The sequence below is a fragment of the Aquarana catesbeiana genome, linkage group LG02 (genome assembly GCF_042186555.1).
Source record: "Aquarana catesbeiana isolate 2022-GZ linkage group LG02, ASM4218655v1, whole genome shotgun sequence".
NCBI lineage: Eukaryota > Metazoa > Chordata > Amphibia > Anura > Ranidae > Aquarana > Aquarana catesbeiana.
The window spans coordinates 31,524,236-31,549,819 of record NC_133325.1 but is presented as its reverse complement, the minus strand read 5'-3'; the positions used below and the strand labels follow the sequence as shown (position 1 = coordinate 31,549,819).

The 25,584-nt window shown below is 45.8% G+C and overlaps 1 protein-coding gene across 1 annotated transcript; it reads right to left on the bottom strand.

Moving 5' to 3' along the window:
* Nucleotides 1-541: 541 nt before the first annotated feature.
* On the bottom strand, nt 542-23,394 carry LOC141126766 (uncharacterized). Its single transcript, XM_073612749.1, has 4 exons — nt 22,995-23,394; nt 14,730-14,789; nt 14,231-14,322; nt 542-7,525 (listed from the first exon to the last, which is right to left on the bottom strand). The coding sequence occupies exons 3-4, from the start codon at nt 14,313-14,315 to the stop codon at nt 6,165-6,167; spliced, it is 1,446 nt and encodes a 481-aa protein (XP_073468850.1). The 5' UTR covers nt 14,316-14,322; nt 14,730-14,789; nt 22,995-23,394; the 3' UTR covers nt 542-6,164.
* Between the last annotated feature and the right edge of the window lie 2,190 nt (nt 23,395-25,584).

Here is a 25,584-nt window from a genome sequence, read left to right as displayed (position 1 = left end):
ATGGCACCCCAAACAGTGCGATTTTGCCGCGATTGTCGAGCGACAAAACATGTTACAATCACGGCAACAGTCGCAAACGGTTCTGGTTCTGTGCCAAGATGTTGTACATGAGCTTTTTTGGAATGGAGGGAGGTCCATTCAAATGAATGGTGCCGCTCCAAAAATGCTCCACAAAAAAAAAAAAAAAAAAAACGCACTGCAGGATACGCTCAGGTGTGAATGGAGTCTAAGGCTGCATTCACACTACAGCGCTTTGAATCATGGGCAGATTTGCAACGGATCTGCCAGCGATGATGTGTGAATGACAAAACGCAGGACTCGCATTCCAGATGCCATTCATTTTATTGACACCTCAAATTGCAGTGCGGGTCTGCCGCGCGATAAAACATGCTGCAATCGTGGCAATCCGCATCACGGGACGCATGTCACCCAAAATTAGTTCAGGAACTACTTTTGGGCAACATGCGTCCCACAATGAGGGTTGCAGCGATTGCAGCATGTTTTATCGCACGACAATCGCGGCAGACACGCACCGCGATTTGAGGGGTCAAATGAATGGCATCTCGAATGTAAGTCCCGCGTTTTGTCATTCACACATCGATGCTGTCAAATCGCCGGCAGATCCGCGGCAAATCTGCCCACAATTCAAAACACTGTAGTGTGAATGCAGCCTAAGGGTTTACAACCACTCTAAGGTCCTGGGGGGATTCAAGTACCAGTGTGCATACTAGCCTAAAAAAGGAAAGGCGGCTGCTATAGGTGAAAATGCGTATAAGGGTATAAGGCTATTTTCGTAGAACAGAACATGAACAGGTAAACCTTACAGAGAGGAACTGGCAAGACCACTAAGGAAAAATAAAATGTCAAAAAAAAATGAAAACTAATGCAGCCACCACATTTAAAAAGACAAGTAAGCTGTAATATATGACATTTTTGTTTTGGGAGTTAGATACATTTGGGGCTCTACTGGAGTTCCTGCATCTGCTCCAATACTGTGACCAATAGGCCCCTTTCACACGATCGTCCCGCTCGGATCCACCTGTCTGTTTTTCAGGCGGATCCGAGCGAGCCACCCATTGTTCTCTATGGGCAGGCGGATGTCATCGGAGATGTGTCCGCTGACACCTGCCTGCCACCAGATCCAACAAGATCCGCTCAAAACAGACGGATGGCGATACGTTTGCCATCCGTCCAAGCGGATCGGATGAAAACAGACAGGCTGTCCGTTTTCATCCGATCTCCCCATAGAGAACAGCGGGGCTCTGACAGGTCCGCCCCTGCACACTGAGCGGAGACTGACCTATCAGCTGCCTGCTCAGCGGGGATCAAACGGAGCGATCCCCTGCTGAGCTAGCAAAGTCCGTCCAGCGGATCCGCCCCATGTGAAAGGGGCCATATGGGGGCTCCCACATTCCACTCCTGTTTTTCCTAATGTACAGTGGTGGAAAAAAGTATTTGATCCCCTGCTAATTTTGTACATTTGTGCACTGACAAAGAAATGATCAGTCTATAATTTTAATGGGTCGGTTTATTTTAACAGTGAGAGAAAGAAAAAAAAAAATCCAGAAAAACGCATTTGAAAAAAGTTATTAATTGACTTGCATTTTAATGAGGGAAATAAGTATTTGATCCCCTATCAGCAAAATTTCTATCTCCCGGGTGTCTTCTATACAGGTAACGAGCCGAGATTAGGAGCACTCCCTTAAAGGGAGTGCTCCTAATCTCAGTTTGTTACCTGTATAAAAAAGACACCTGTTCACAAAATCAATCAGATTCCAATCTCTCCACCATGGCCAAGACCAAAGAGCTGTCCAAGGACATCAGGGACAAGATTGTAGACCTACACAAGGCTGGAATGGGCTACAAGACCATCGCCAAGCAGCTTGGTGAGAGGGTGACAACAGTTGGTGAGATTATTCGCAAATGGAAGAAACACAAAATAACTGTCAATCTCCCTCAGTCTGGACCTCCATGCAAGTTCTCACCTCGTGGAGTTTCAATGATCATGAGAATGGTGAGGAATCGGCCCAGAACTACACAGGAGAATCTTGTCAATGATCTCAAGGCAGCTGGGACCATAATCACCAAGAAACAATTAGTAATAGCCCTTGCACACTGGGTCGGGGGGTGGCGTCGGCGGTAAAACGCCGCTATTATTAGTGGCGTTTTACCGTCGGTATGCGGCTGCTAGCGGGGCGGTTTTACCCCCCGCTAGCGGCCGAGAAAGGGTTAAATACCACCGCAAAGCGCCTCTGCAGAGGCGCATTGCCGACGGTATAACCGCGCCGTCCCATTGATTTCAATGGGTAGGAGCGGTAAAGGAGCGGTAAACACACCGCTCCTTCACCGCTCCGAAGATGCTGCTGGCAGGACTTTTTTTACCGTCCTGCCAGCGCATCGCTCCAGTGTGCAAGCCCTCGGGGCTTTCACACTGGGATGACAGCAGCGGCACTTTCGGGGCGGTTTGCAGGCTCTATTAGCGCAATAGCGCCTGCAAACCGCCCCAGTGTGCAAGGGCTCTAACACACTACACCGTGAAGGACTGAAATGCTGCAGTGTCCACAAGGTCCCCCTGCTCAAGTAAACACATGTACAGGACAGTCTGAGGTTTGCTAATAAACATCTGAATGATTCAGTGGAGAACTGGGTGTAATGCTGCATACACATGATCGGATTTTCCGACAACAAAACCGTGGATTGTCTTCCGAAGGATGTTGGCTCAAACTTGTCTTGCATACACAAGGTCACACAAATGTTGGCCAAAAATTCCGAACATGAGAACACCGTTACGTACGAGACGAGAAAAAGGAAGTTCAATAGCCAGTGTGGCTCCTTCTGCACCTTCTGATTCAGAGCATGTGTGAACTTTTGTGCGACGGACTTGTGTACACCATGATCAGACTTTCCAAGAACAAGTTTTGTTGGCGGAAAATTTGAGAACCTGCTATCAAACATTTGTTGGTGGAGATTCCGACAGCAAATGTTCGATGGAGCATACACACAGTCAGACTTTCTGACCACAAGTTCACATTGACTATTTCCAGTCAGAAAATCTGACCGTGTGTACGCGCCATAAGTGTTGTGGTCAGATGAGACCAAAATCGAGCTCTTTGACATCAACTCAACTCACTATGTTTGGAGGAGGAGGAATGCTGCCTATGAACCTAAGAACACCATCCCCAGCATCAAACATGGAGGTGGAAACATTATGTTTTGGGGGTGTTTTTCTGCTAAGGGGACAGGACAACTTCACAGCATCAAAAGGGATGATGGACGGGGCCCTGTACCATCAAATCTTCCCTCAGCCAGGGCACTGAAAATGGGTCATGGATGGGTATTCCAGCATGACAATGACACAAAACACATGGCCCAGAAGAAGCACATTAATTTCCTGGAGTGGCCTAACCGGTCTCCAGACCTTAATCCCATAGAAAATATGTGGAGGGAGCTGAAGGTTCGAGTTACCAAACGTCAGCCTCGAAACCTTAATGACTTGGAGAGGATCTGCAAGGAGGAGTGGGAGAAAATCCCTCCTGAGATGTGTGCAAACCTCATGGCCAACTACAAGAAACATCTGACCTCTGTGATTGCCAACAAGGGTTTTGCCACCAAGTACTAAGTTATGTTTTGGGAAGAGGTCAAATACTTATTTTACTCATTAAAATGCAAATCAATTTATAACAACGTTTTTGAAATGCGTTTTTCTGGATATTTTTGTTATTCTGTTTCTCGCTGTTAAAATAAACCGACCATTAAAATTATAGACAGAACATTTCTTTGTCAGTGGGCAAACGTACAAAGTCAGCAGGAGATCAAATACTTTTTTCCCCCTCACTGTATATCCTGGATGGTGTAATGGTGTAGACTGTAGAGGGATCACCCACCCCAAAGTGGCGAGGAACAGAGCTAGGAGCTATGGAAATCTAAAATAAATAGGGATATAAATAAAGAGGTATGTAAAGAGTGATTTGGCCCCGGGTGCCACCAATTCCTGAAATCAGTTTTGGATGGACTGAACTTTTATCATGAACCTCTTTCCCAGCCTGAAACATAAGAGGTGGATAAAAGGCAGTGCAACACTGGGGCCCTTTTATTAATAAGGCAAAGAGCAATGCGTCACTTACAGCAGCCAGGACCGATCTCTCTCTGTACCAACTGCTTTAAACTGTGGCAAATACATTCTGATTGGCAGCCTTAAAAATAATCTGCCAAGGCAAATTATAACCGGGAACAGCTGAGGCCCGTATCCAGCTTTGGGGGAATCTCTAGCTGCACTCCTGTAGTGATGAAAAATTTGGTACACAACTCAGGTCTACAAAATTGTGCAAAGTGACCAATTTCGCCCCAATGCCTGGCTTCCAGAAAGTCGTACAGCGACAGCCCCCATTGCTGGATGGGAAACAATGACATCTGGACAACACAGCAATCAAAAATTTAAATATTTTTCTCTCCTTTTCTTTCTTAGCAGACATATTTCTACAGTTACCACAACTTCCACAACGCCCTTTCTTGTGATTCCCATGAATACTGTAACTTTTTCAACAAATGGAGCCAATCAAACTTTATCAAATATCCACAGTAGAGGGATGTGTCCCGAGTACCAGTCTGAGAGTTTTAGAATTTAAAGCACATGCCCCCTCCCAATGTGACATCACAAGGCCACATTTTAGATGGTAGAATCAGACATAGATGAACTACAGATGAGCCAGAGTGGCAAAGTCACAAGTGCGGCAACGGGGCAAAGCTTCAGCCCATGCAATGCATTTCATCCATAGAAGCTCAGTTCAAAATTTGGCTCATTTAATGAGAATGAATCAGGCAATGACGTTTGGCCATTCGGGTACCTGAAGTGCCTGCATCACCCAAATACACCAGAGATGAAGACATTTAATAAGATGGCATTCACCCTGGAAGATCAGGGACAGCAAGAAATGACTACACAGTGTGGGTTGTCTATGTGTCCCACGGATACTCCCACTGTGAAAGGCCATCAGACCTAATACTAGTCCAGCATTGCTAAACATCTTGATGCAATTATCCAAACCTTCAGTGAAATGTAATGCAACAAAGAAACCTCACGAAGTTGGCAAAAAAAAAAATAAAAAAATCTGGATTGGTTGGTGTCCAAGTCTGTATTTACTAATACATCACTGGACAGTTGCCATCTTGGCAAGCTAAACAACAGACACTTCGATTGTCTACCAAGAAGTCCAAAGCTGGCCATACACAAGTGATATTTGGTTTGAAAGTTTGTACGGAAATTGTGAAAAATCGTCCTTCAGTGCATACAATCTTACCATCGAGCTAAAATACATTTTGTTTGGAAACCTATACAATTTTGTCCAGACCCACTACTGGAATGCAATCCCAGACATACTGCATAAGAACTTCTCTCAAAAAGTAAAGTCTTGTCGGTTCTGATTCTACTAGTCAGTGTATGGCCAACTTTTGTCCACAGATTACAATCACTCTTGTTGCTCCTCACACGGCCTGTACACATCCGAGTCATGGCCCTTCCAAAGCAAGCTGCGAGAGGTTTCTGAGAGCTTAAACATTCAAAAACAAGGAGGTGGATGTTTCCTCCATTTGTATCCACGGATGTGAATATAACATGGCAAGATATATTGGCTTGGCATGGTTACCACTAAATTTGGACTTTAAGTTGCAGGTCTTTGTGACCCAAGGCTCTATTCGTTGTATTTATGTCTGTACCGGAGTGAGAGAGCATCAGAGCCAGAGCACCCATTGTGGATTTTATTACAAGCCTGCAAAGGACTTACATTTTGAGCATTGCATTATCTGCTTTTATCTTTGTGACCCAAGGTTGCAATCTGTATGTAAACATTCCTTTTAATGAAAAGGGTCATTAGGCCTTAGGACAACCCCACAAGATTTGTCATCTACAATACAACTCAGAATGTTGCGTGCAGGCCAACCCCATTCCGCCATTGAACCAAATGTTTGTGAATGGATATTGGGCACAAGATGGACAAAAATCCAGCCATTCACAGATATGATGGGGGAATTGGGGCATGAGACAGGAACACTCTCTATGGTATGATTGGATTTTGGGTACAGGATGGACAACTGCCCAACTGCTCAGTGATATGGCCGCATATTAAGCCCAGGTGGGTACTGTTTAATTGTTCTCATAAATAGCATATTTACACAAAGGAGTTTTCTGCCGTGTGCGATTTCTGGTGAGTGGCCAGTTGGTAGCTCCAGCAGAAGCTCTGCCCACATTCAATACAAATGTAAGGCTTTTCACCAGTATGGACACGCTGGTGGCGGACAAGCTGGTAACTCCAGCTGAAATTTTTGCCGCACTGCGGGCAAGCATACGGCCTCTCTCCGGTATGGGTACGTTGATGTTTGTTGTAGTCGGAGTTGCGACTGAAGTTCTTGCCGCAAAGGGGGCACTGGAAAGGCTTCTCGTCGCTGTGCGTGACACGGTGGCGGTCGCAGCCCACCTTGTCGATGAAACATTTGCCGCACTCGGGACAGGTGTAGGGCTTTTCGCCCGTGTGTATACGTTGGTGGGTCACCAGGACGGAGCGCTGGCTGAAGCTCTTGCCACAGGTGGCACATGTGTAAGGGCGCTCGCCGGTGTGAATGCGTTGATGCATTACAAGCTTGGAGCTCTCGCTAAAGCTCTTGCCACACTGTATACAGGTGTAGGGTCGCTCACCCGTGTGAGTTCTCTGGTGCGTGATAAGGTGTGAGCGCACGCTGAAGCTCTTGCCACAGTCGCTGCAGGAATACGGCCGTTCGCCAGTGTGAGTGCGCTGGTGGATGACTAGCTTGGAACTCTCGCTGAAACTCTTGCCGCACTCTATGCACGTGTACGGGCGCTCTCCGGTGTGAGTGCGCTGGTGGCGGACCAGCTGGGAACTCTCGCTGAAACATTTGCTGCAGTCCAAGCATGCAAAGGGTTTTTCACCAGTGTGAATCTTCTGGTGGCGGATGAGCAGAGAGCAGGAGGTGAAACTTTTGCTGCAATCCATGCATGGGTAGGGACGCTCGCCGGTGTGGTTACGGTGATGCTGGATGAGCAGAGATTTCTGGCTGAACCATTTCCCGCACACTGTGCACAGGAAGGGCTTGGCTTTTGTGCTGGTTCCCTTCTGAGATCGGAACATTCGGCTAGTGGAAAATCGCGACCCGCAGGACGGTACAGGGCACTCCGGTCCTCCATTGTTGTTTGTTTCATTCTTCTCCTCTGTGTGAGCCTTCAACTCACCAACTAAAAGGTCACTGTTGCGGGACTCCATTTTGTCCCCACTCAGCAGCTCGGGCAGCTTGTTTGAGGAATGATCGTCACTCGTCTCATTATCCTGACCAGAAGCATCAATTTCATTCACATTGTTCAGAGACAATTGTTCTGGAGAGCTGCTGCTTGGGTTGCGATGTGTTTTGGTGGGCTTTCTCCTACGTCTGGGGGAATCTGCTAAGCTCCGCTTGGTATTATTCTTCTCCTGCCACAGGGAGGGTGCCGTTCTTGGGGCTCCATCTATTCCTTTAGACTCTGTGGAATAAAAAAAAAACAAAAAGAAAAAAAATTACCTTTAGCAGTAAACATTAGCCTAAAACATAGTTACATAGTTAGTCAGGCTGAAAAAAAGACACAAGTCCATCTAGTTAAAAAAAAATAAAATAATAATATATATATTTTAATAATACTACTATCCCATATACACAAACCTATACCCACTGTTAATCCAGAGAAGGGCAAAAAACCCCAGCAAAGCATGAACCAATTTGCTACAGCAGGGAAAAATAATTCCTTCCTGATCCCCCGAGAGGCAATCGGATTTTCCCTGGATCAACTTTACCTATAAATGTTAGTATCCAGTTATATTATGTACATTTAGGAAAGTATCCTGGCCTTTCTTAAAGCAATCTACTGAGCTGGCCAGAACCACCTCTGGAGGGAGTCTGTTCCACATTTTCACAGCTCTTACTGTGAAGAAACCTTTCCATAACTCAACACCAAGTTCACTATATGAACCCCTTAAATATTTTGATCATATCCCCCCTTCATCTCCTCTTCTCAAGAGAGAATAAATTCAGTTCCTCTAATCTTTCCTCATAGCTGAGCTCCTCCATGCCTCTTATCAGTTTGGTTGCCCTTCTCTGCACTTTCTCCAGTTCCCAGATATCCTTTTTGAGAACTGGTGCCCAAAACTGAACGGCTAATTCCAGATGAAGTCTTACTAATGATTTGTACAGGGGAGCAAAATGATATCTCTCTCTCTAGAGTCCATACCTCTCTTAATACAAGAAAGGACTTTGCTCTCTTTGGAAACCGAAACTTGGCTTTGCATGCTATTATTAAGCTTATGATCTACCAGAACCCCCAGATCCTTCTCCACCATTGATTCCCCCAGTTGTACTCCCTCTAGTATGCATTAACAGATCTGTGGGGGACGTTACAAGCATTTCCAAGTGTCAAAAGCACTTCTTAACCCCCCCCCCCCACCCACACACACACACATTTTCCATCTCTCTACAAGCCGATCATTCCCTTTTATGTAGCCACTTTCGGACCAGTGACATACCTGTACATCACTGGACTTCCAGTGGTTATACTGGGATGATTCCTGCAGCTGCAGACATCAATCTGGTACCATTTTTAGAGTCAGATCTAAAAGAGGGGACCTCTTCCATGGCTTTCTTGGGCTCTCCTGTCCCACCCAATCAGCTCTGATCTGCTCTTGCCTCTCGTGATGACCTGACATCACTTTTTGCCTGTTTGCCCAGATGTCAACGTCGCCATTTTTATAAAATCAAAATACAGAAAAACGCATTTCAAAAAATGTATAAATTGATTTGCATTTTAAATGAGTGAAATAAGTATTTGATCCCCTATCAGCAAGATTTCTGGCTCCCAGGTGTCTTCTATGCAGGTAACTAGCTGAGATTAGGAGCACTCTCTCAAAGGCAGTGCTCTAATCTCAGCTTGTTACCTGTATAAAAGACACCTGTCCACAGAAGCAATCAATCGATCAGATTCCATTCTCTCCACCATGGCCAAGACCAAAGAACTGTCCAAGAATGTCAGGGACAAGATTGTAGACCTACACAAGGCTTGAATGGGCTACAAGACCATCGCCAAGCAACTTGGTGAGAGGGTGACAACAGTTGGTGAGATTATTTGCAAATGGAAGAAACACAAAATAACTGTCAATCTCCCTCGGTCTGGGGCTCCATGTAAGATCTCACCTCGTGGAGTTTCAATGATCGCGAGAACGGTGAGGAATCAGCCCAGAACTACACAGGAGAATCTTGTCAATGATCTCAAGGCAGCTGGGACCATAGTCACCAAGAAAACAATTGGTAACACACTACACCGTGAAGAACTGAAATGCTGCAGTGCACACAAGGTCCCCGTTTAAGAAAGCCCATGTACAGGCCAGTCTGAAATTTGCTAATGAACATCTGAATGATTCAGAGGAGAACTGGGTGAAGTTATTGTGGTCAGATGAGACCAAAATCCAGGTCTTTGGCATCAACTTAACTCGCCGTGTTTGGAGGAGGAGGAATCCTGCCTATGACCCCAAGAACACCATTCCCACCATCATACATTATAGTTTGGGGGTGTTTTTCTGCTAAGGGGATAGAACAACCTCCTTTCCTCAGCCAGGCCATTGAAAATAGTTCGTAGATGGGTATTTCAGCATGACAATGACCCAAAAAACATGGCCAAGGCAACAAAGGAGTGGCTCAGGAAGAAGCACATTAAGGTCCTGGAGTGGCCTAACCAGTCTCCAGACCTTAATCCCATAGAAAATATGTGGAGGGAGCTGAAGGTTGGAGTTACCAAACGTCAGCCTGGAAACCTTAATGACTTGGAGAGGATCTGCAAAGAGGAGTGGGACAAAATCCCTTCTGAGATGTGTGCAAACCTGGTGGCCAAATACAAGAAACGTCTGACCTCTGTGATCGCCAACAAGGGTTTTGCCACCAAGTACTAAGTCATGTTTTGCGAAGGGGCCAAATACTTATTTCAGTCATTAAAATGCAAACCAAATTTATAATTTTTTTGAAATGCGGTTTTCTGGATATTTTTGGTTATTTTGTCTCTCACTGATAAAATAAACCGACCATTAAAATTATAGACTGATCATTTCTTTGTCAGTGGGCAAAAGTACAAAATCAGCAGGAGATCAAATACTTTTTTCCCCTTGCTGTACATTCCTTGTGACTAGAGATGCACCCGAAATTTCGGCAGCTGAACCAGTTCACTCGAAAATTGAGTTTTTGGCATTTTGCAAATAGAGAGAAACGTGCCCGCTGTATAAAAGTATACATTATTTTTTTTAAAATGTAATTTTTGGTTTTTGCCAAATGCATTCTGAATTTTTGGTAACAAAATTTTAATTTCTGTGCACCTGTAATTGTGACGGCAATGAAAGTGATAAAAAAAAAAAAAAAAAAAAAAAACCAGTACAAAAAATAAATAAAAAAAAAAAAGTTAAAGTGCCCCCTTCCCCCCCCTGTGGTCACACACAAAGGCGATCACACGCATCGGTCCCACACACCTGCAAAGAGCAATCATCCCACAAATCTGAGGTATTGCCGCAAATGTCAGAACATGGGCAGTATTTCTAGCACTAGACCTCCTCTGTAAATCTAAACTGGTAACCTGTAAAGGCTTTTAAAGCGTCGCCTATGGATAGTAAAATTTACGTTGTTTGTCGCCATTGCATGGGCGTGCACAATTTTAAAGTGTGACGTGTTTGGCATCTATTTACTCAACAAAACATCATCTTTTATATTTTACAAAAATAGAGTTGTGTTGTTTTGCATTAAAATTATTTTTTTAAAATGTTTTTAAAAAAGTGTATTTTTTTTTCCCAAAAAGATTGCATTTGAAAAACTGCTGCACAAATACCATGTGACCTGAAAAAACTTACAAAACCCACCAATTTATTCTCTAGGGCCTCTGCTTTAATATATATAACATTTGGGGGTTCAAAGTAATTTTCTAGTCAAAAATACTGATTGTTGCACGTAAACAAAAAGTGACAGCAAAGGCCCGGTCTGGAAGTGGATCGAGAAGAGGGAACCAAACAGCACACAACCTGCAAGTTTACATGCAAAACCTGAAAAAAAAACTATTTAAAGCGTCGCCTATGGAGATTTTTTAAGTACTGAAGTTTTGGCGTTATTCCAAGAGTGTGCGCAATTTTAAAGGGTGACATGTTTGATATCCATTTACTTGGCGTAACATCATCTGTCACATTATACAAAAAAACTGGGCTAACTTTACTCTGTTTTTTATTTTTACCCAAAAAAAGTTGGGTTCGAAAAATTACTGCGCAAATACAGTGTGACATAAAAAGTTGCAATGACCGCCATTTTATTCCCTAGGGTGTCTGCTAAAAAAAAAAAAATGTAAATATATTATTGATCACCACCACAGCGAGACATAGAGACACTTGCTCTGGTGGAAATTTTTTTTTTTTTTTTTCTACATCCTGTCACCAGAGCAGTGCAGGGTTACCATGGTGACACTGCACTGCTCTAGGAGGCGATTGGGATTTTTTTTTTTGCACTATGATTGCTTACACAGCCCTGATGGCTGCGTAAACAATCATTTCTAACAGTTCTGAGCTGCAATCATACAGCCATTGAGAAATACTGTGACCTCTGATTGGTTACAGTGATCACGTGGTACAGGGAGGCGGTGCTTGGCCCTGTACCATGTGATCACTGTGTACCTGGGTGGAGCTCCACTATTCTGAACTTGGATTAGTGATCCACTATGTCACAAGGGGGGGGGGGGAACCTGTCAGGGCTGGGATCAGCCTTTCCTTCTCTGGGCTGGCTGCTCAGCTGTCGGCTAATTGCCAGCTCCTATCTCTCCACAGTGACTCACCTGTTGATGATATCCTGCTCGTCAGTCCTGCCTACTTAAGCCGTCCAGTCCAGATGATCTCTGCCTTCGCCTTGGTCACATCTTTAGAGACGCTTTCCTGTGTTCCTGTTAAAGACTTGCTTGGCTGACATTCCTTCTGGCTCCAGATCCTGCTTGCTGTTCTACTACACTTATCTCCGGCTCCCTGACATTTTGGCCTGTCTGAATATCCGTTCCTGAACTCTGGCTATGTTTTGACAACGTTTACTCTGTTTACCTTTTATTATTATTATTATTGTTATTAAACAAGTGTGATTTAACTGTTCTGTCTCAGTCTGATTCATGGTTTCTGACAGAACCAAGCGGTCAGAGGATCGTGCAACGCTGTACCCAAATAAAATTGATTTATTTTTTTTCCCCACAAATAGAGCTTTCTTTTGGTGGTATTCGATCACCACTGCAATTTTTATTTATTTATTTTTTAAACAAAAAAATGACCGACCATTAAAAAAAAAATATATATATATATATTTTTTTTACTTTCTGCTATAAAACACATCCAATTAAAAAAAAAAAAAAAAAAGTCTTCATAAATTTAGGCCAATATGTATTCTGCTACATATCCCAATAAGCGTATATTGATTGGTTTGCACAAAAGTTATAGAGTCTACAAAATAGGGGATATTTCTATTTTTTACTAGTAATGGCAGCGATCAGTGACTTATAGCAGGACTGTGATATTGCGGCAGACAGTCAGACACTAACTGACACCTTGTGGGAACCAGTGACACCAATACAGTGATCAGTGCTAATGCTATACACGGTCACTGTACTAATGGCTGGGAAGGGGTTAACATCAGGGGCGACCAAAGGGTTAAATGCATGCCTAGTCAGTGTTTTACTACACTGTGGGAGGTGCTTTTACTAGGGGAAGGCATGGATCCTTGTCTCTGCTTTGCAGGAACACAAGATCCATGCCTTCCCTCCTGACAGAACGGCAATATGCCTTGTTTACATAGATTGCCATTCTGCCTGTGTACTGAAGGATCGGTGGGTGCCGGTGGACATTAAGTCCACGATACCCACCGATCAGCTCCCCTGCTGTGTGTATAAATCACAGCGGGAGCAGGCCACTGGCGGCGCACATCCCTACCCGGAAATGTCGGATCACGTGCTAAATACGTGATCCGGCGCAGCAGTGTCACCTTGCAGCCCTATTAGTTATATGGGCGGCAAGTGGTTAATATTTGCATAGCTCCTCCCCAAAAGCAAGTCCACTGCTTGGCTCCTAAGAGGAGTACTGAGGTGGGGTGCTGTGATGTTTTCAAGATGCTATTCGCAGCACCCTGCCAGTCCCTCCCACCAGCCATGATCTGCCTGCATTGCATAAAGAAGCAAAAAGACCCAGTGATGATGCCTTTGTTCCCGTGTGAAATCCGGTGTGGTTCCTAAAAGGCCACGGACTGGTAAATGTCTGCAGCCTGGGGGTTGGGGACCTCCCTCTGCCAAATGCGATGCCTGAAGCTAAAAAAAACAAAAAAAAAAAAAACACAGATGTCAGAAAAAGGTGGGGTCTTTAACCACTTCCATGGACGTCCTCCCGTTTCGGTGGTTATACCGGGATGATTCCTGCACCTACAGTCATCATCCCGGTATTGATCTTTTCAGCCGGCAAGTCCCTGCACCGTAAGAACAATCATAGCGGCAGTTCAGCTGCTTGATTTTTCTTACAGGCAGCGGGAGGGGACGGTAACATGTAAAAAAAATTTAAAACGTCGCCTATGGGGATTTTCAAGTACCGAAGTTTGGCACCATTCCACGAGTGTGCGCAATTTTAAAGCGTGACATGTTAGGTAACTATTTACTCGGCGTAACATCATCTTTCACATTACACAAAAAAAATAAAAAAATTGAGCTAACTTTAGTGTTTTCTTTTTAATTCATGAAAAAAAACGCGTATAAAAAAATTGCTCCATAAATACCATGTGACATAAAAAGTTGCAATGACCACCATTTTATTCCCAAGGTTCTCTACTAAACAAAATATATATATTGTTTGGGGGTTCCAAGTAATTTTCTAGCAAAAAAAAAAAAAAAGATTTTTACATGTAGGAACAGAGTGCCAGAATTGGCCCAATATGGAAGTGGTTAAGTGGATTAAGTTCAGGCCTAAAATGAGTTTTTTTTTATGTAGGCAAAAATGGCCCAGGCAGTGAAAGGGTTAATGAGACACAGAGCAATGAGTGCAATAACCCAAGCCTAGCCAATCAGAATTAATTTACAGTGAAGTGGGAGGGGCTCCACCTTCTGAAATAGGACAAAAGTACAGTTATAAGGAGTGTGATCATAAGTGAAGTGTACAATGCTCACCATACACAGGGGCATTTGAGGGTCCATCCCCAGGGCCCTCCACGTCCTGCATACTCTCCCTGCTGCGCCACGGCTTGACGATCATTCGGCCACTGCAAAGACAACAAGACTCGGATTACTAAACAATGTCTGTGAATGTCATTACCCCCCACCACGTACACTTTACTACTTTGGTCCCCACTGAAAGAATCGTCCTTTCCTGGCACATTCCTGCATCAGCTGGTCGCTGTACAATGGGCAGGTACGGGCATAATCAGAGGATCACATTCAGTGACCTTAGTGTGAGGGTTGCCTGAAAATAGTTTTTAACAAATCTTCCTAATCTACAAAAGGTGCAGTACTGTATCTCCATTCATGTGTAAATATCTGTGTTTCAGGCAGTCAGCCAGCACAACAGCCGCTGAGATAATACCAGCCATGCAGTGTATTCAGTCAGTCTGAGCAGACAAGTACATGTGCACGGAGAGAGAGGAACAGAAAAATGACCAGTTACACTTACCGGTAATGGTGTTTTTGGGAAGTCTTCCAGGACGGCACCCTGAGAGATGACTGGTCCCACCTGACAGAAAACACAATCAAGAGAGAGATTAAAAACACCTGGTTAGGGCCTCTACGACTCTACGAGATAAGGCCAACGGTGGAAATGTACTCATTTGAACCGGGGACAACCTCTCCCTAGCCATCAAAAATCTTTTGACCAATGGATCCAGAGGCAGACTTCTGTCCAAAAAGCTAGACAGTGCTGCCACCTGGACCCTAAGGGTTTTGGTTGCCAGGCGTCGATCCACCCCCTCCTCTAGGAATTCTAGGATCGTAGGAAGGTCCTGTTGAAAAGTCCCCCTCGTTTCACACCAATGAGAGAAGACCCCCAGACCTTGGCATAAATGCATCTAGTAATCAGCTTTCTGCTCAGTAAAAGGGTCTCTATTACTTTCTCAGAGCACCTGCGCAGGCTCTCCCTCTCAAGAGCCAAGCCGTCAATTTTAAAAATCCTGGGTTCGGGTGACAAAGTGGACTCTGAAGCAGAAGATCCTGATGCTCTGGGAGGTGCTGCGGAGAGGTCACCGACCAATTTCCCTGAGTGGGAAACCAGGTCCTCTTGGGCCACCACGGAGAGATCAGGATCAAACTGCCCCTGGACCGACTGAGTTTCTGAATAATTCTTGGGATCAGTGCTAAGGGGGTAAAAGCATAAGCCAGGCTGAAATCCCACTCTTGTGCTAAAGCGTCCACCCCCTCAGGCCCCTCCTCTCTGGACAGGGAGAAGAACCTTTTGACTCTCCTATTCGCCCTGCAGGAGAAGAGGTCTATCTCTAGGGTGCCCAGTTGTTGACACACAAGAGGGAATACCTTGGGATTTTACTCCCATTTTCCCTGGTGAACGGTTTGTTGACTGAGGAAATCCGCTTCTACATTGAAAATCCCCCTTATATGTATGAAATTGAGGGGACTCTGTTCTGTCCATTCCAAGATTTCCTGCGTCAGACTCATCAGAGAGCGCAACCGGGTACCCCCTGACGATTCAGGAAGGCCACTGTCGTAGAGTTGTCGGAGAGGATCTGGACCTCTCTCCCCCTGGTCCTGTCCTCGAACGCTTTTAGAGCCTCTATGACTGCCAGGAGCTCCCTGAAATTGGAGGAGACAGTTCTCTGGAGCCTGTCCCATACACCCTGAGCCTGTAGCCCCTCTAGATGGGCCCCCCCAACCCCAGGAGCTTGCATCGGTTGTCACACGGACAGGCTGAAGCTGGGTCCAAAGGTGACCCGCCCCCAACCTCTGATGGTTGAGCCACCAAAGAAGGGACTTCTTTACCTTTCCGGGAACGGAAACCTGTTCGTCCAATGACTCCCTTTTTCCGTCCCATGTGGAGAGTAGGGAATTCTGAAGGGACCTGGGAGTGGAGCTGGGCCCAAGGCACGGCAGGAATACAGGACATCATGAGTCCCAGAGTCCTCATAATCAACCTTCGGGAGGCCTCCCTCAGATCTATGATTGAAGATACGATGCGAATCAGAGCTTCTACCTTCTCCTGAGGAAGTACCAGCTTCTGCGCTACTGAGTCTAACAGAAGGCCTAGGTAGAGCTTGGTCTGAGATGGAGTCAGTGAGGATTTCTCCTGACTGATCAACCACCCCAGGGATTCCAAGGTGCTTATCACCTTGTCTAGATCTAAGACCAATAGGTCGTCTAGATAGGGGATCAGTGTGACTCCCTGTAGGTGCAGGTAAGAGATTACCTCTGCGAGTATCTTTGTATAGACTCTCGGGCTGGCTGCCAGTCTGAAGGGCAAGGCCCGGAAATGCCAGTGCTGGGAACCCTAATCTGTGTGTATTGCAAAACGAAGAAATACCTGATGCTCTGGGAAAATGGGGACATGCAGATATGCATCCTTTAGGTCTATGGTGACCATAAAGACCTCCTTCAACAGATGCTTCCTGACTGTGTACACCGACTCCATATGAAACTTTTTGTATCGCAGGAATGTATTTAGCTTTCTTAGATTTATAATCAGGTGGTATTTCCCCGGAGGGCTTCGGGACCACGAAGACATGGGAGTAAAATCCCCATCCGCATTGACTTGCTGGTACTGGGAGGATGACCCCCTAGTCTGCCAACTGTCTGACACGCTCTAAGAATCCTAAAGCTTTTGGTCTGTCCCTGGGTAAATAGGTTAGAAGAAAAGATTGGGGAGGACTGCAAATAAAATCCAGTCTGTAGCCCTCTCTTATCCACTGAAGGATTAAGAGGACTCAGAGACCTGTTCCCACTATGTGACAAACTGTGAGAGCCTCCCCCCTACCCTGGTGCTGGCTTCACTTGGAATCCTTGTCTGCAGGCTTTGGGCCTGAGAAAAGGAGACCTTCTTTCTGCTTGCCCCTGCCAATGCCCCATTTTTTTGCCTTCTTTACGATTTTTAAAACGGTTGTTGACCTGGGGGCCTCGAAAAAAAAGTTTCCTTTATCCTTTTTAGGTTTTACAGGAAACTTCTTTCCCTTTTCAGTGGGCCTGGAAAGGGTCTGGTCCAAACCTGCACCAAATAGGAGAGACCCTTCAAATGGTAGACCACACAACCTTGTTCTTGATGTGTGGTCCCCATCCCAGGTCTTAACCCATACGGCCCTTCTAGCCGAATTAAGGAGGGCTGCCGATTTCGCGGACGTACGTACAGTTTCGACTGCCGCATCCGCAAGGTATGCAACCGCTTTTCCAATCACTTCCAAGGAATCCAAGAGCTGCTTGGACTTGGAAGTACATGTTCCATTAGCTTATTTACCCATACATCCGCATTTCTGGCTACACAGGCCGATGGCAGTGCCGCATTGGCCTCCCAGGCTCTACGCAAAAGGGTCTAGGACCGGCGGTCCATCTGGTCCCGTATATTGCCTGTATCTTTAAAAGAGGTCCGACTGTTTGGGCACCTGTGCTAAGGACGCATTGAGCCTGGGTATTTTAAAAAACTGCTTTTCCTCCTCTTCTTTCAAAGGGCATCTGCGTTTCAAGTTCTTAAATTTTCGAAGTTTTCTCTCTGGCTCTTTCCACTCCCTCAAAATAATATCCTTGAGGGACTGGTGGATAGGCAAGCGTTTAGACTGAGGTCTGATCAGGCCTCAATACATCCTATCCTGGGCAGAAATCTGTGCCTCGGGCTTCTGAATCTCTTCCGAAGCATATATTGCACCTAGGAGACACTCTATATCATCTGCTGAAAAGATATGTCTGCCTAGTCTGGAGTGTTCTTCTTCCTCCTCCTGGCTATTCTCTACATCCTCCCCCTCCTCAGGAAGACTCCGACTGGAGTCCTCAACCTCCTCTTCAGAATCCTGAGAGGCCAGGGTCTTTTGGTGTTCAGTGCACGTGTATCTACCACCCCTATGTGTAGAGGTACTCTCCTGAGAGGATGAACCCTCTCTACTAGGGTGGGGCTCTTCCTGCCTAGTATTAGGTTTGCCTGAAAGGCCCCGAGGGTAGACATTTCTGTCTGAACAAAGAAAATCTCTCATGACCTGCGAGGTCTCCTTCCCTGATAATTTGTGTATACACTTGTAGCAAAACAGCTTGGTTTGCTCAGGTGCCAATTTTTAATTGCAATAACCATGCCTCTTAGACTGGGAAGGAGCTTTAAACCTAGGTCTACTGGCAACTCCCTGGGCAATAGATTCCACTTCTGTAAGAAAAAGAGCCCAATTAGCCTGAAATGGACTTCACCGTGGCTCCCTGCGAGGGAGGGCTAGGGGACCCACCCCCTCCATTACCCCCGCCAGACAGGTAGACTCACCCCCTGTGGTCTCCTGAATAGCTGCCAATACCGCCGCCTCTCGTTCCATTGTTGGGGTTCCCCCCTCTGGTGAGAGAGCTATGGACGCCTGCTCCAAGTGTCTTCTCTGGGCTTAAATCGTGAGTCCCCCCCTGCAGCGCCGTCCAAACGCTGCGCCGCCATTTTTCAAGGGCCCCGGAAACCAGAAGTGCCGCGCTCTAGCGAGGCGCGCGGTGTGACTCACTTTCGGCGCCCAGGAGATGGAATTCTTCCACAAAAATGGCACCAGAAAACACACTGCATGCCGCTCGAGCTGGCACCAGGCTCTGGAGAGAGGATGCGTGCCATGGGCGGAGGGAGGCGCCATCGCCTCCTGAGGGACCCGGGGCCGTCGGCTGACAAAAGAAGGGGGACTCACCAGGGAGACCGAAGAGGACCTCTGACCGGCAACATCCTGGAAACTGACTCTAGTCGGGTAAGGAAGAGGAGCAGGAACTATGGTCCCTGAAATTCTGGGAACCTCCACTGTGCCCGGGGTCCTTCAGTTCTCAAGTGGGATCTTCTACCGCCCCCCTGAGAGGTAAGGAAAACCCCCCCAGGAAGTGCAAGCCCAACCAGACCCTGAGGCTTCCCAAGCCTGTGGTCCAGCTCCCGGGGGGAGACCTCCAGCCCTCGGACTTAGGTCTTTAAGGAAAAAAAAAAAAAAAGGGAAACACAATCAAAAACTGTCAGGTGGGAGCAGTCATCTCTCAGGGTGCCATCCTGGAAGATGATTTGAGAAAAAAGAAAATTATGAAGGATTGTCGAAGTGCCAAGTTCCTGGGTCTGCACACCTGCTGTGCCCATTATGAAGGGTTCCCACCATCCCTGTGCTGAGTTCCCAGGTCTGTACACCTGCTGTGCCCATTATGAAGGGTTCCCACCATCCCTGTGCTGAGTTCCTGGGTCTGTACACCCGCTGTGCCCATTATGAGGGGTTCCCACTATTTGTTCTCTTTGTTCATATACAGTACAATCCATGTGTCATTGAAATAAAAACAGGAAACCACCGCCCACACAAAACAGGTAACAGGTATAAACATGCATTTAAATGTACAGTACTATTCACAGCATTCGTAGGGGGGGGGGTTTCCTCTACAAGCAGTCACTGCACACACATAAAGCCTATAACTTGTGGTGTACAAACACATGAGCCATGTATAGTGAGCGGTGTGCCACCTATATAAGGTATATACAGTCAATGAGCAGTGTATACAGTCAGTGTGTGGTGTATGGAGTGTACAGTCAGTTTACGGTGTATACAGTTAGGATATAGTATGTACAGTCAGTATACGGTGTGTGGTGTATACAGTGCAGTCAGTATAAAGTATGTACAGTCATTATATAGTGTATACAGTCAGTATACGGTATGTGCAGTCAGTATATAGTGTATGGAGTGTACAGTCAGTATATAGTATGTACAGTGAGTAAACAGTTTATGGAGTATACAGTTAGGATATAGTATGTACAGTCAGTATACGGTGTGTGGTGTATACAGTCAGTATAAAGTATGTACAGTCAGGATATAGTATATACAGGCAGTGAGAAGTGTATACAGTCAGTGTGTGGTGTATGGAGTGTACAGTCAGTATATAGTATGTACAGTCAGTATACGGTGTATATAATCTATTCAATATGTACAGTCAGTCAACAGTGTGTGTGGTTTATACAGTCAGTATATAGTATGTACAGTCAGTAGACGGTGTATACAGTCAGTATATAGTATGTACAGTCAGTGTACGGTGTATACAGTCAGTATATAGTATGTAGTCAGTGTACGGTGTATAGAGTCAGTATATAGTATGTACAGTCAGTGTACGGTGTATAGAGTCAGTATATATTATGTACAGTCATTGTACGGTGTATAGAGTCAGTATATAGTATGTACAGTCAGTGTACGGTGTATACAGTCAGTATATAGTATGTACAGTCAGTGTACGGTGTATACAGTCAGTATATAGTATGTACAGTCAGTATACGGTGTATACAGTCAGTATATAGTATGTACAGTCAGTGTACGGTGTATACAGTCAGTATATAGTATGTACAGTCAGTGTACGGTGTATACAGTCAGTATATATTATGTACAGTCATTGTACGGTGTATACAGTCAGTATATAGTATGTACAGTCAGTGTACAGTGTATACAGTCAGTATATAGTATGTACAGTCAGTGTACGGTGTATACAGTCAGTATATAGTACGTACAGTCAGTGTACGGTGTATACAGTCAGTATATAGTATGTACAGTCAGTGTACGGTGTATACAGTCAGTATATATTATGTAAGTCATTGTACGGTGTATACAGTCAGTATATAGTACGTACAGTCAGTGTATGGTGTATACAGTCAGTATATAGTATGTACAGTCAGTATACGGTGTATACAGTCAGTATATATTATGTACAGTCATTGTACGGTGTATACAGTCAGTATATAGTATGTACAGTCAGTATACGGTGTGTGGTGTATACAGTCAGTATAAAGTATGTACAGTCAGGATATAGTATATACAGGCAGTGAGCAGTGTATACAGTCAGTGTGTGGTGTATGGAGTGTACAGTCAGTATATAGTATGTACAGTCAGTATACGGTGTATATAATCTATTCAATATGTACAGTCAGTCAACAGTGTGTGTGGTTTATACAGTCAGTATATAGTATGTACAGTCAGTAGACGGTGTATACAGTCAGTATATAGTATGTACAGTCAGTGTACGGTGTATACAGTCAGTATATAGTATGTAGTCAGTGTACGGTGTATAGAGTCAGTATATAGTATGTACAGTCAGTGTACGGTGTATACAGTCAGTATATAGTATGTACAGTCAGTGTATGGTGTATACAGTCAGTATATAGTATGTACAGTCAGTATATAGTATGTACAGTCAGTATACGGTGTATACAGTCAGTATACGGTGTATACAGTCAGTATATAGTATGTACAGTCAGTGTATGGTGTATACAGTCAGTATATAGTATGTACAGTCAGTATATAGTATGTACAGTCAGTATACGGTGTATACAGTCAGTATATAGTATGTACAGTCAGTGTACGGTGTATACAGTCAGTATATAGTATGTACAGTCAGTGTACGGTGTATACAGTCAGTATATAGTATGTACAGTCAGTGTACGGTGTATACAGTCAGTATATATTATGTACAGTCATTGTACGGTGTATACAGTCAGTATATAGTACGTACAGTCAGTGTATGGTGTATACAGTCAGTATATAGTATGTACAGTCAGTATACGGTGTATACAGTCAGTATGTATTATGTACAGTCATTGTATGGTGTATACAGTCAGTATATAGTATGTACAGTCAGTATACGGTGTGTGGTGTATACAGTCAGTATAAAGTATGTACAGTCAGGATATAGTATATACAGGCAGTGAGCAGTGTATACAGTCAGTGTGTGGTGTATGGAGTGTACAGTCAGTATATAGTATGTACAGTCAGTATACGGTGTATATAATCTATTCAATATGTACAGTCAGTCAACAGTGTGTGTGGTTTATACAGTCAGTATATAGTATGTACAGTCAGTAGACGGTGTATACAGTCAGTATATAGTATGTACAGTCAGTGTACGGTGTATACAGTCAGTATATAGTATGTAGTCAGTGTACGGTGTATAGAGTCAGTATATAGTATGTACAGTCAGTGTACGGTGTATAGAGTCAGTATATAGTATGTACAGTCATTGTACGGTGTATACAGTCAGTATATAGTATGTACAGTCAGTGTACGGTGTATACAGTCAGTATATAGTATGTACAGTCAGTGTATGGTGTATACAGTCAGTATATAGTATGTACAGTCAGTATATAGTATGTACAGTCAGTATACGGTGTATACAGTCAGTATATAGTATGTACAGTCAGTGTACGGTGTATACAGTCAGTATATAGTATGTACAGTCAGTGTACGGTGTATACAGTCAGTATATAGTACGTACAGTCAGTGTATGGTGTATACAGTCAGTATATAGTATGTACAGTCAGTATACGGTGTATACAGTCAGTATATAGTATGTACAGTCAGTGTACGGTGTATACAGTCAGTATATAGTATGTACAGTCAGTGTATGGTGTATACAGTCAGTATATAGTATGTACAGTCAGTATACGGTGTATACAGTCAGTATATAGTATGTACAGTCAGTGTACGGTGTATACAGTCAGTATATAGTATGTACAGTCAGTGTATGGTGTATACAGTCAGTATATAGTATGTACAGTCAGTGTATGGTGTATACAGTCAGTATATAGTACGTACAGTCAGTGTACAGTGTATACAGTCAGTATATAGTGTATACAGTCAGTATACAGTGTGTGTGAATTATACAGTCAGTATATGGAGTATACACTCAGTATATAGGTGTAGATTGGTGAGTGTATGGTGTGCCCCCTCTCTCCTCACACACACTGATATCACACTGACACACACACAGCTCTCTCTACCTGCAGTCATCCTCCGGCCCGCCCTCTCTGATGACGTCACCTCCTCTTCCGCCCTTCACACGTCATCGCCCCGCCTTTTCTTCACACATGGGTTGTGCTGTAATGAGGTAACCTGTTTCCTAGGGCTGTGATTGGTGGATATGTGTGTGTCCCCGGTCGCTCCTGTGTCCCCAATAGGCACATCGGGCAGAGAGAGAGAGAGAGCGTTGTGCGTCCGCACTGTGAGTGCAGGGGGCGGGCCGGGCTGACATTAGGCAGTCCATAGGAGTAGAGAGTGTCCCCCCTCGTCTTGTACTATTATACACGGAGCGTCATCGTGTTATCAGCGATGTACACAACGTGTCCTCATCCCGGGGAGAGACCCCGATGTCATATGTTCTCTTCTTCAGGGCGTGGTCTGCAGAGTGGGCGGGTCACTGTCATGGTGTGGATCCACCCACCGGCATGGGGGAGAAGTTAAGGGTACTGCACTAACCAATCAGAGTTCTTCTATCTTTTCTGTTCTGCTGGTTGCCATGGGGAACAGGACATCTCCTTGGTGATACACCAGAGGGGGCTGTATATACATCCTATACCTGAGAGACCTGCCCAACCCCCTCACCTGTCCTCACTTCCCCTTCACATTATATTCTGTTCTCTCATATTCCTTATATTACAATGATTTGTTTTCACAATTTATTTTGTAGATCAGTTATTTTCTAATCCATCCAAATGTCTGCAGACGGCTCGATTCATTCTATTCTATTTCTTTATTTTATACTCTATTCTTCTATATTCAAATCTGATCATGAAGTCAGATCATATATATATATATATATATATATATATATATATATATATATATATATATATTATGTATATTCCTGCACTCTACACCTGTCCCCGCCCCCTATACCTGTCCCCACCCCTTCACACTACACCTGTCCCCGCCCCTTCACACTATACCTGTCCCCGCCCCTTCACACTATACCTGTCCCCGCCCCTTCACACTATACCTGTCCCCGCCCCTTCACACTACACCTGTCCCCACCCCTTCACACTACACCTGTCCCCGCCCCTTCACACTACACCTGTCCCCGCCCCCTATACCTGTCCCCACCCCTTCACACTACACCTGTCCCCGCCCCTTCACACTACACCTGTCCCCGCCCCTTCACACTACACCTGTCCCCACCCCTTCACACTACACCTGTCCCCACCCCTTCACACTACACCTGTCCCCACCCCTTCACACTACACCTGTCCCCGCCCCTTCACACTACACCTGTCCCCGCCCCTTCACACTACACCTGTCCCCGCCCCTTCACACTACACCTGTCCCCGCCCCTTCACACTACACCTGTCCCCACCCCTTCACACTACACCTGTCCCCGCCCCTTCACACTACACCTGTCCCCGCCCCCTATACCTGTCCCCACCCCTTCACACTACACCTGTCCCCACCCCTTCACACTACACCTGTCCCCGCCCCTACACCCGTCACCACCCCTTCACACTACACCTGTCCCCACCCCCTATACCTGTCACCACCCCTTCACACTACACTTGTCCCCGCCCCCTACACCTGTCACCACCCCTTCACACTACACCTGTCCCCGCCCATTCACACTACACCTGTCCCCACCCCTTCACACTATACCTGTCCCCGCCCCTTCACACTACACCTGTCCCCACCCCTTCACACTATACCTGTCCCCGCCCCTTCACACTATACCTGTCCCCGCCCCTTCACACTACACCTGTCCCCGCCCCTACACCTGTCCCCACCCCTTCACACTACACCTGTCCCCGCCCCTTCACACTACACCTGTCCCCGCCCCTTCACACTACACCTGTCCCCGCCCCCTATACCTGTCCCCACCCCTTCACACTACACCTGTCCCCACCCCTTCACACTACACCTGTCCCCGCCCCTTCACACTACACCTGTCCCCACCCCTTCACACTACACCTGTCCCCGCCCCTACACCCGTCACCACCCCTTCACACTACACCTGTCCCCGCCCCCTATACCTGTCACCACCCCTTCACACTACACTTGTCCCCGCCCCCTACACCTGTCACCACCCCTTCACACTACACCTGTCCCCGCCCATTCACACTACACCTGTCCCCACCCCTTCACACTACACCTGTCCCCACCCCTTCACACTATACCTGTCCCCACCCCTTCACACTATACCTGTCCCCGCCCCTTCACACTACACCTGTCCCCGCCCCTACACCTGTCCCCACCCCTTCACACTACACCTGTCCCCGCCCCTTCACACTACACCTGTCCCCGCCCCTTCACACTACACCTGTCCCCACCCCTTCACACTACACCTGTCCCCACCCCTTCACACTACACCTGTCCCCACCCCTTCACACTATACCTGTCCCCGCCCCTTCACACTATACCTGTCCCCGCCCCTTCACACTACACCTGTCCCCGCCCCTACACCTGTCCCCACCCCTTCACACTACACCTGTCCCCGCCCCTTCACACTACACCTGTCCCCGCCCCTTCACACTACACCTGTCCCCGCCCCTTCACACTACACCTGTCCCCACCCCTTCACACTACACCTGTCCCCGCCCCTTCACACTA

What these genes read in the sequence shown, in the direction of transcription:
- LOC141126766 (XM_073612749.1), bottom strand. Translation starts at nt 14,315, where the DNA reads ATGATCGTCAAGCCGTGGCGCAGCAGGGAGAGTATGCAGGACGTGGAG. An exon ending in CTCAAATGCCCCTGTGTATG is followed by an intron (nt 7,526 to 14,230) that starts GTGAGCATTGTA and finishes TTTATTCCACAG; the next exon opens with AGTCTAAAGGAATAGATGGA.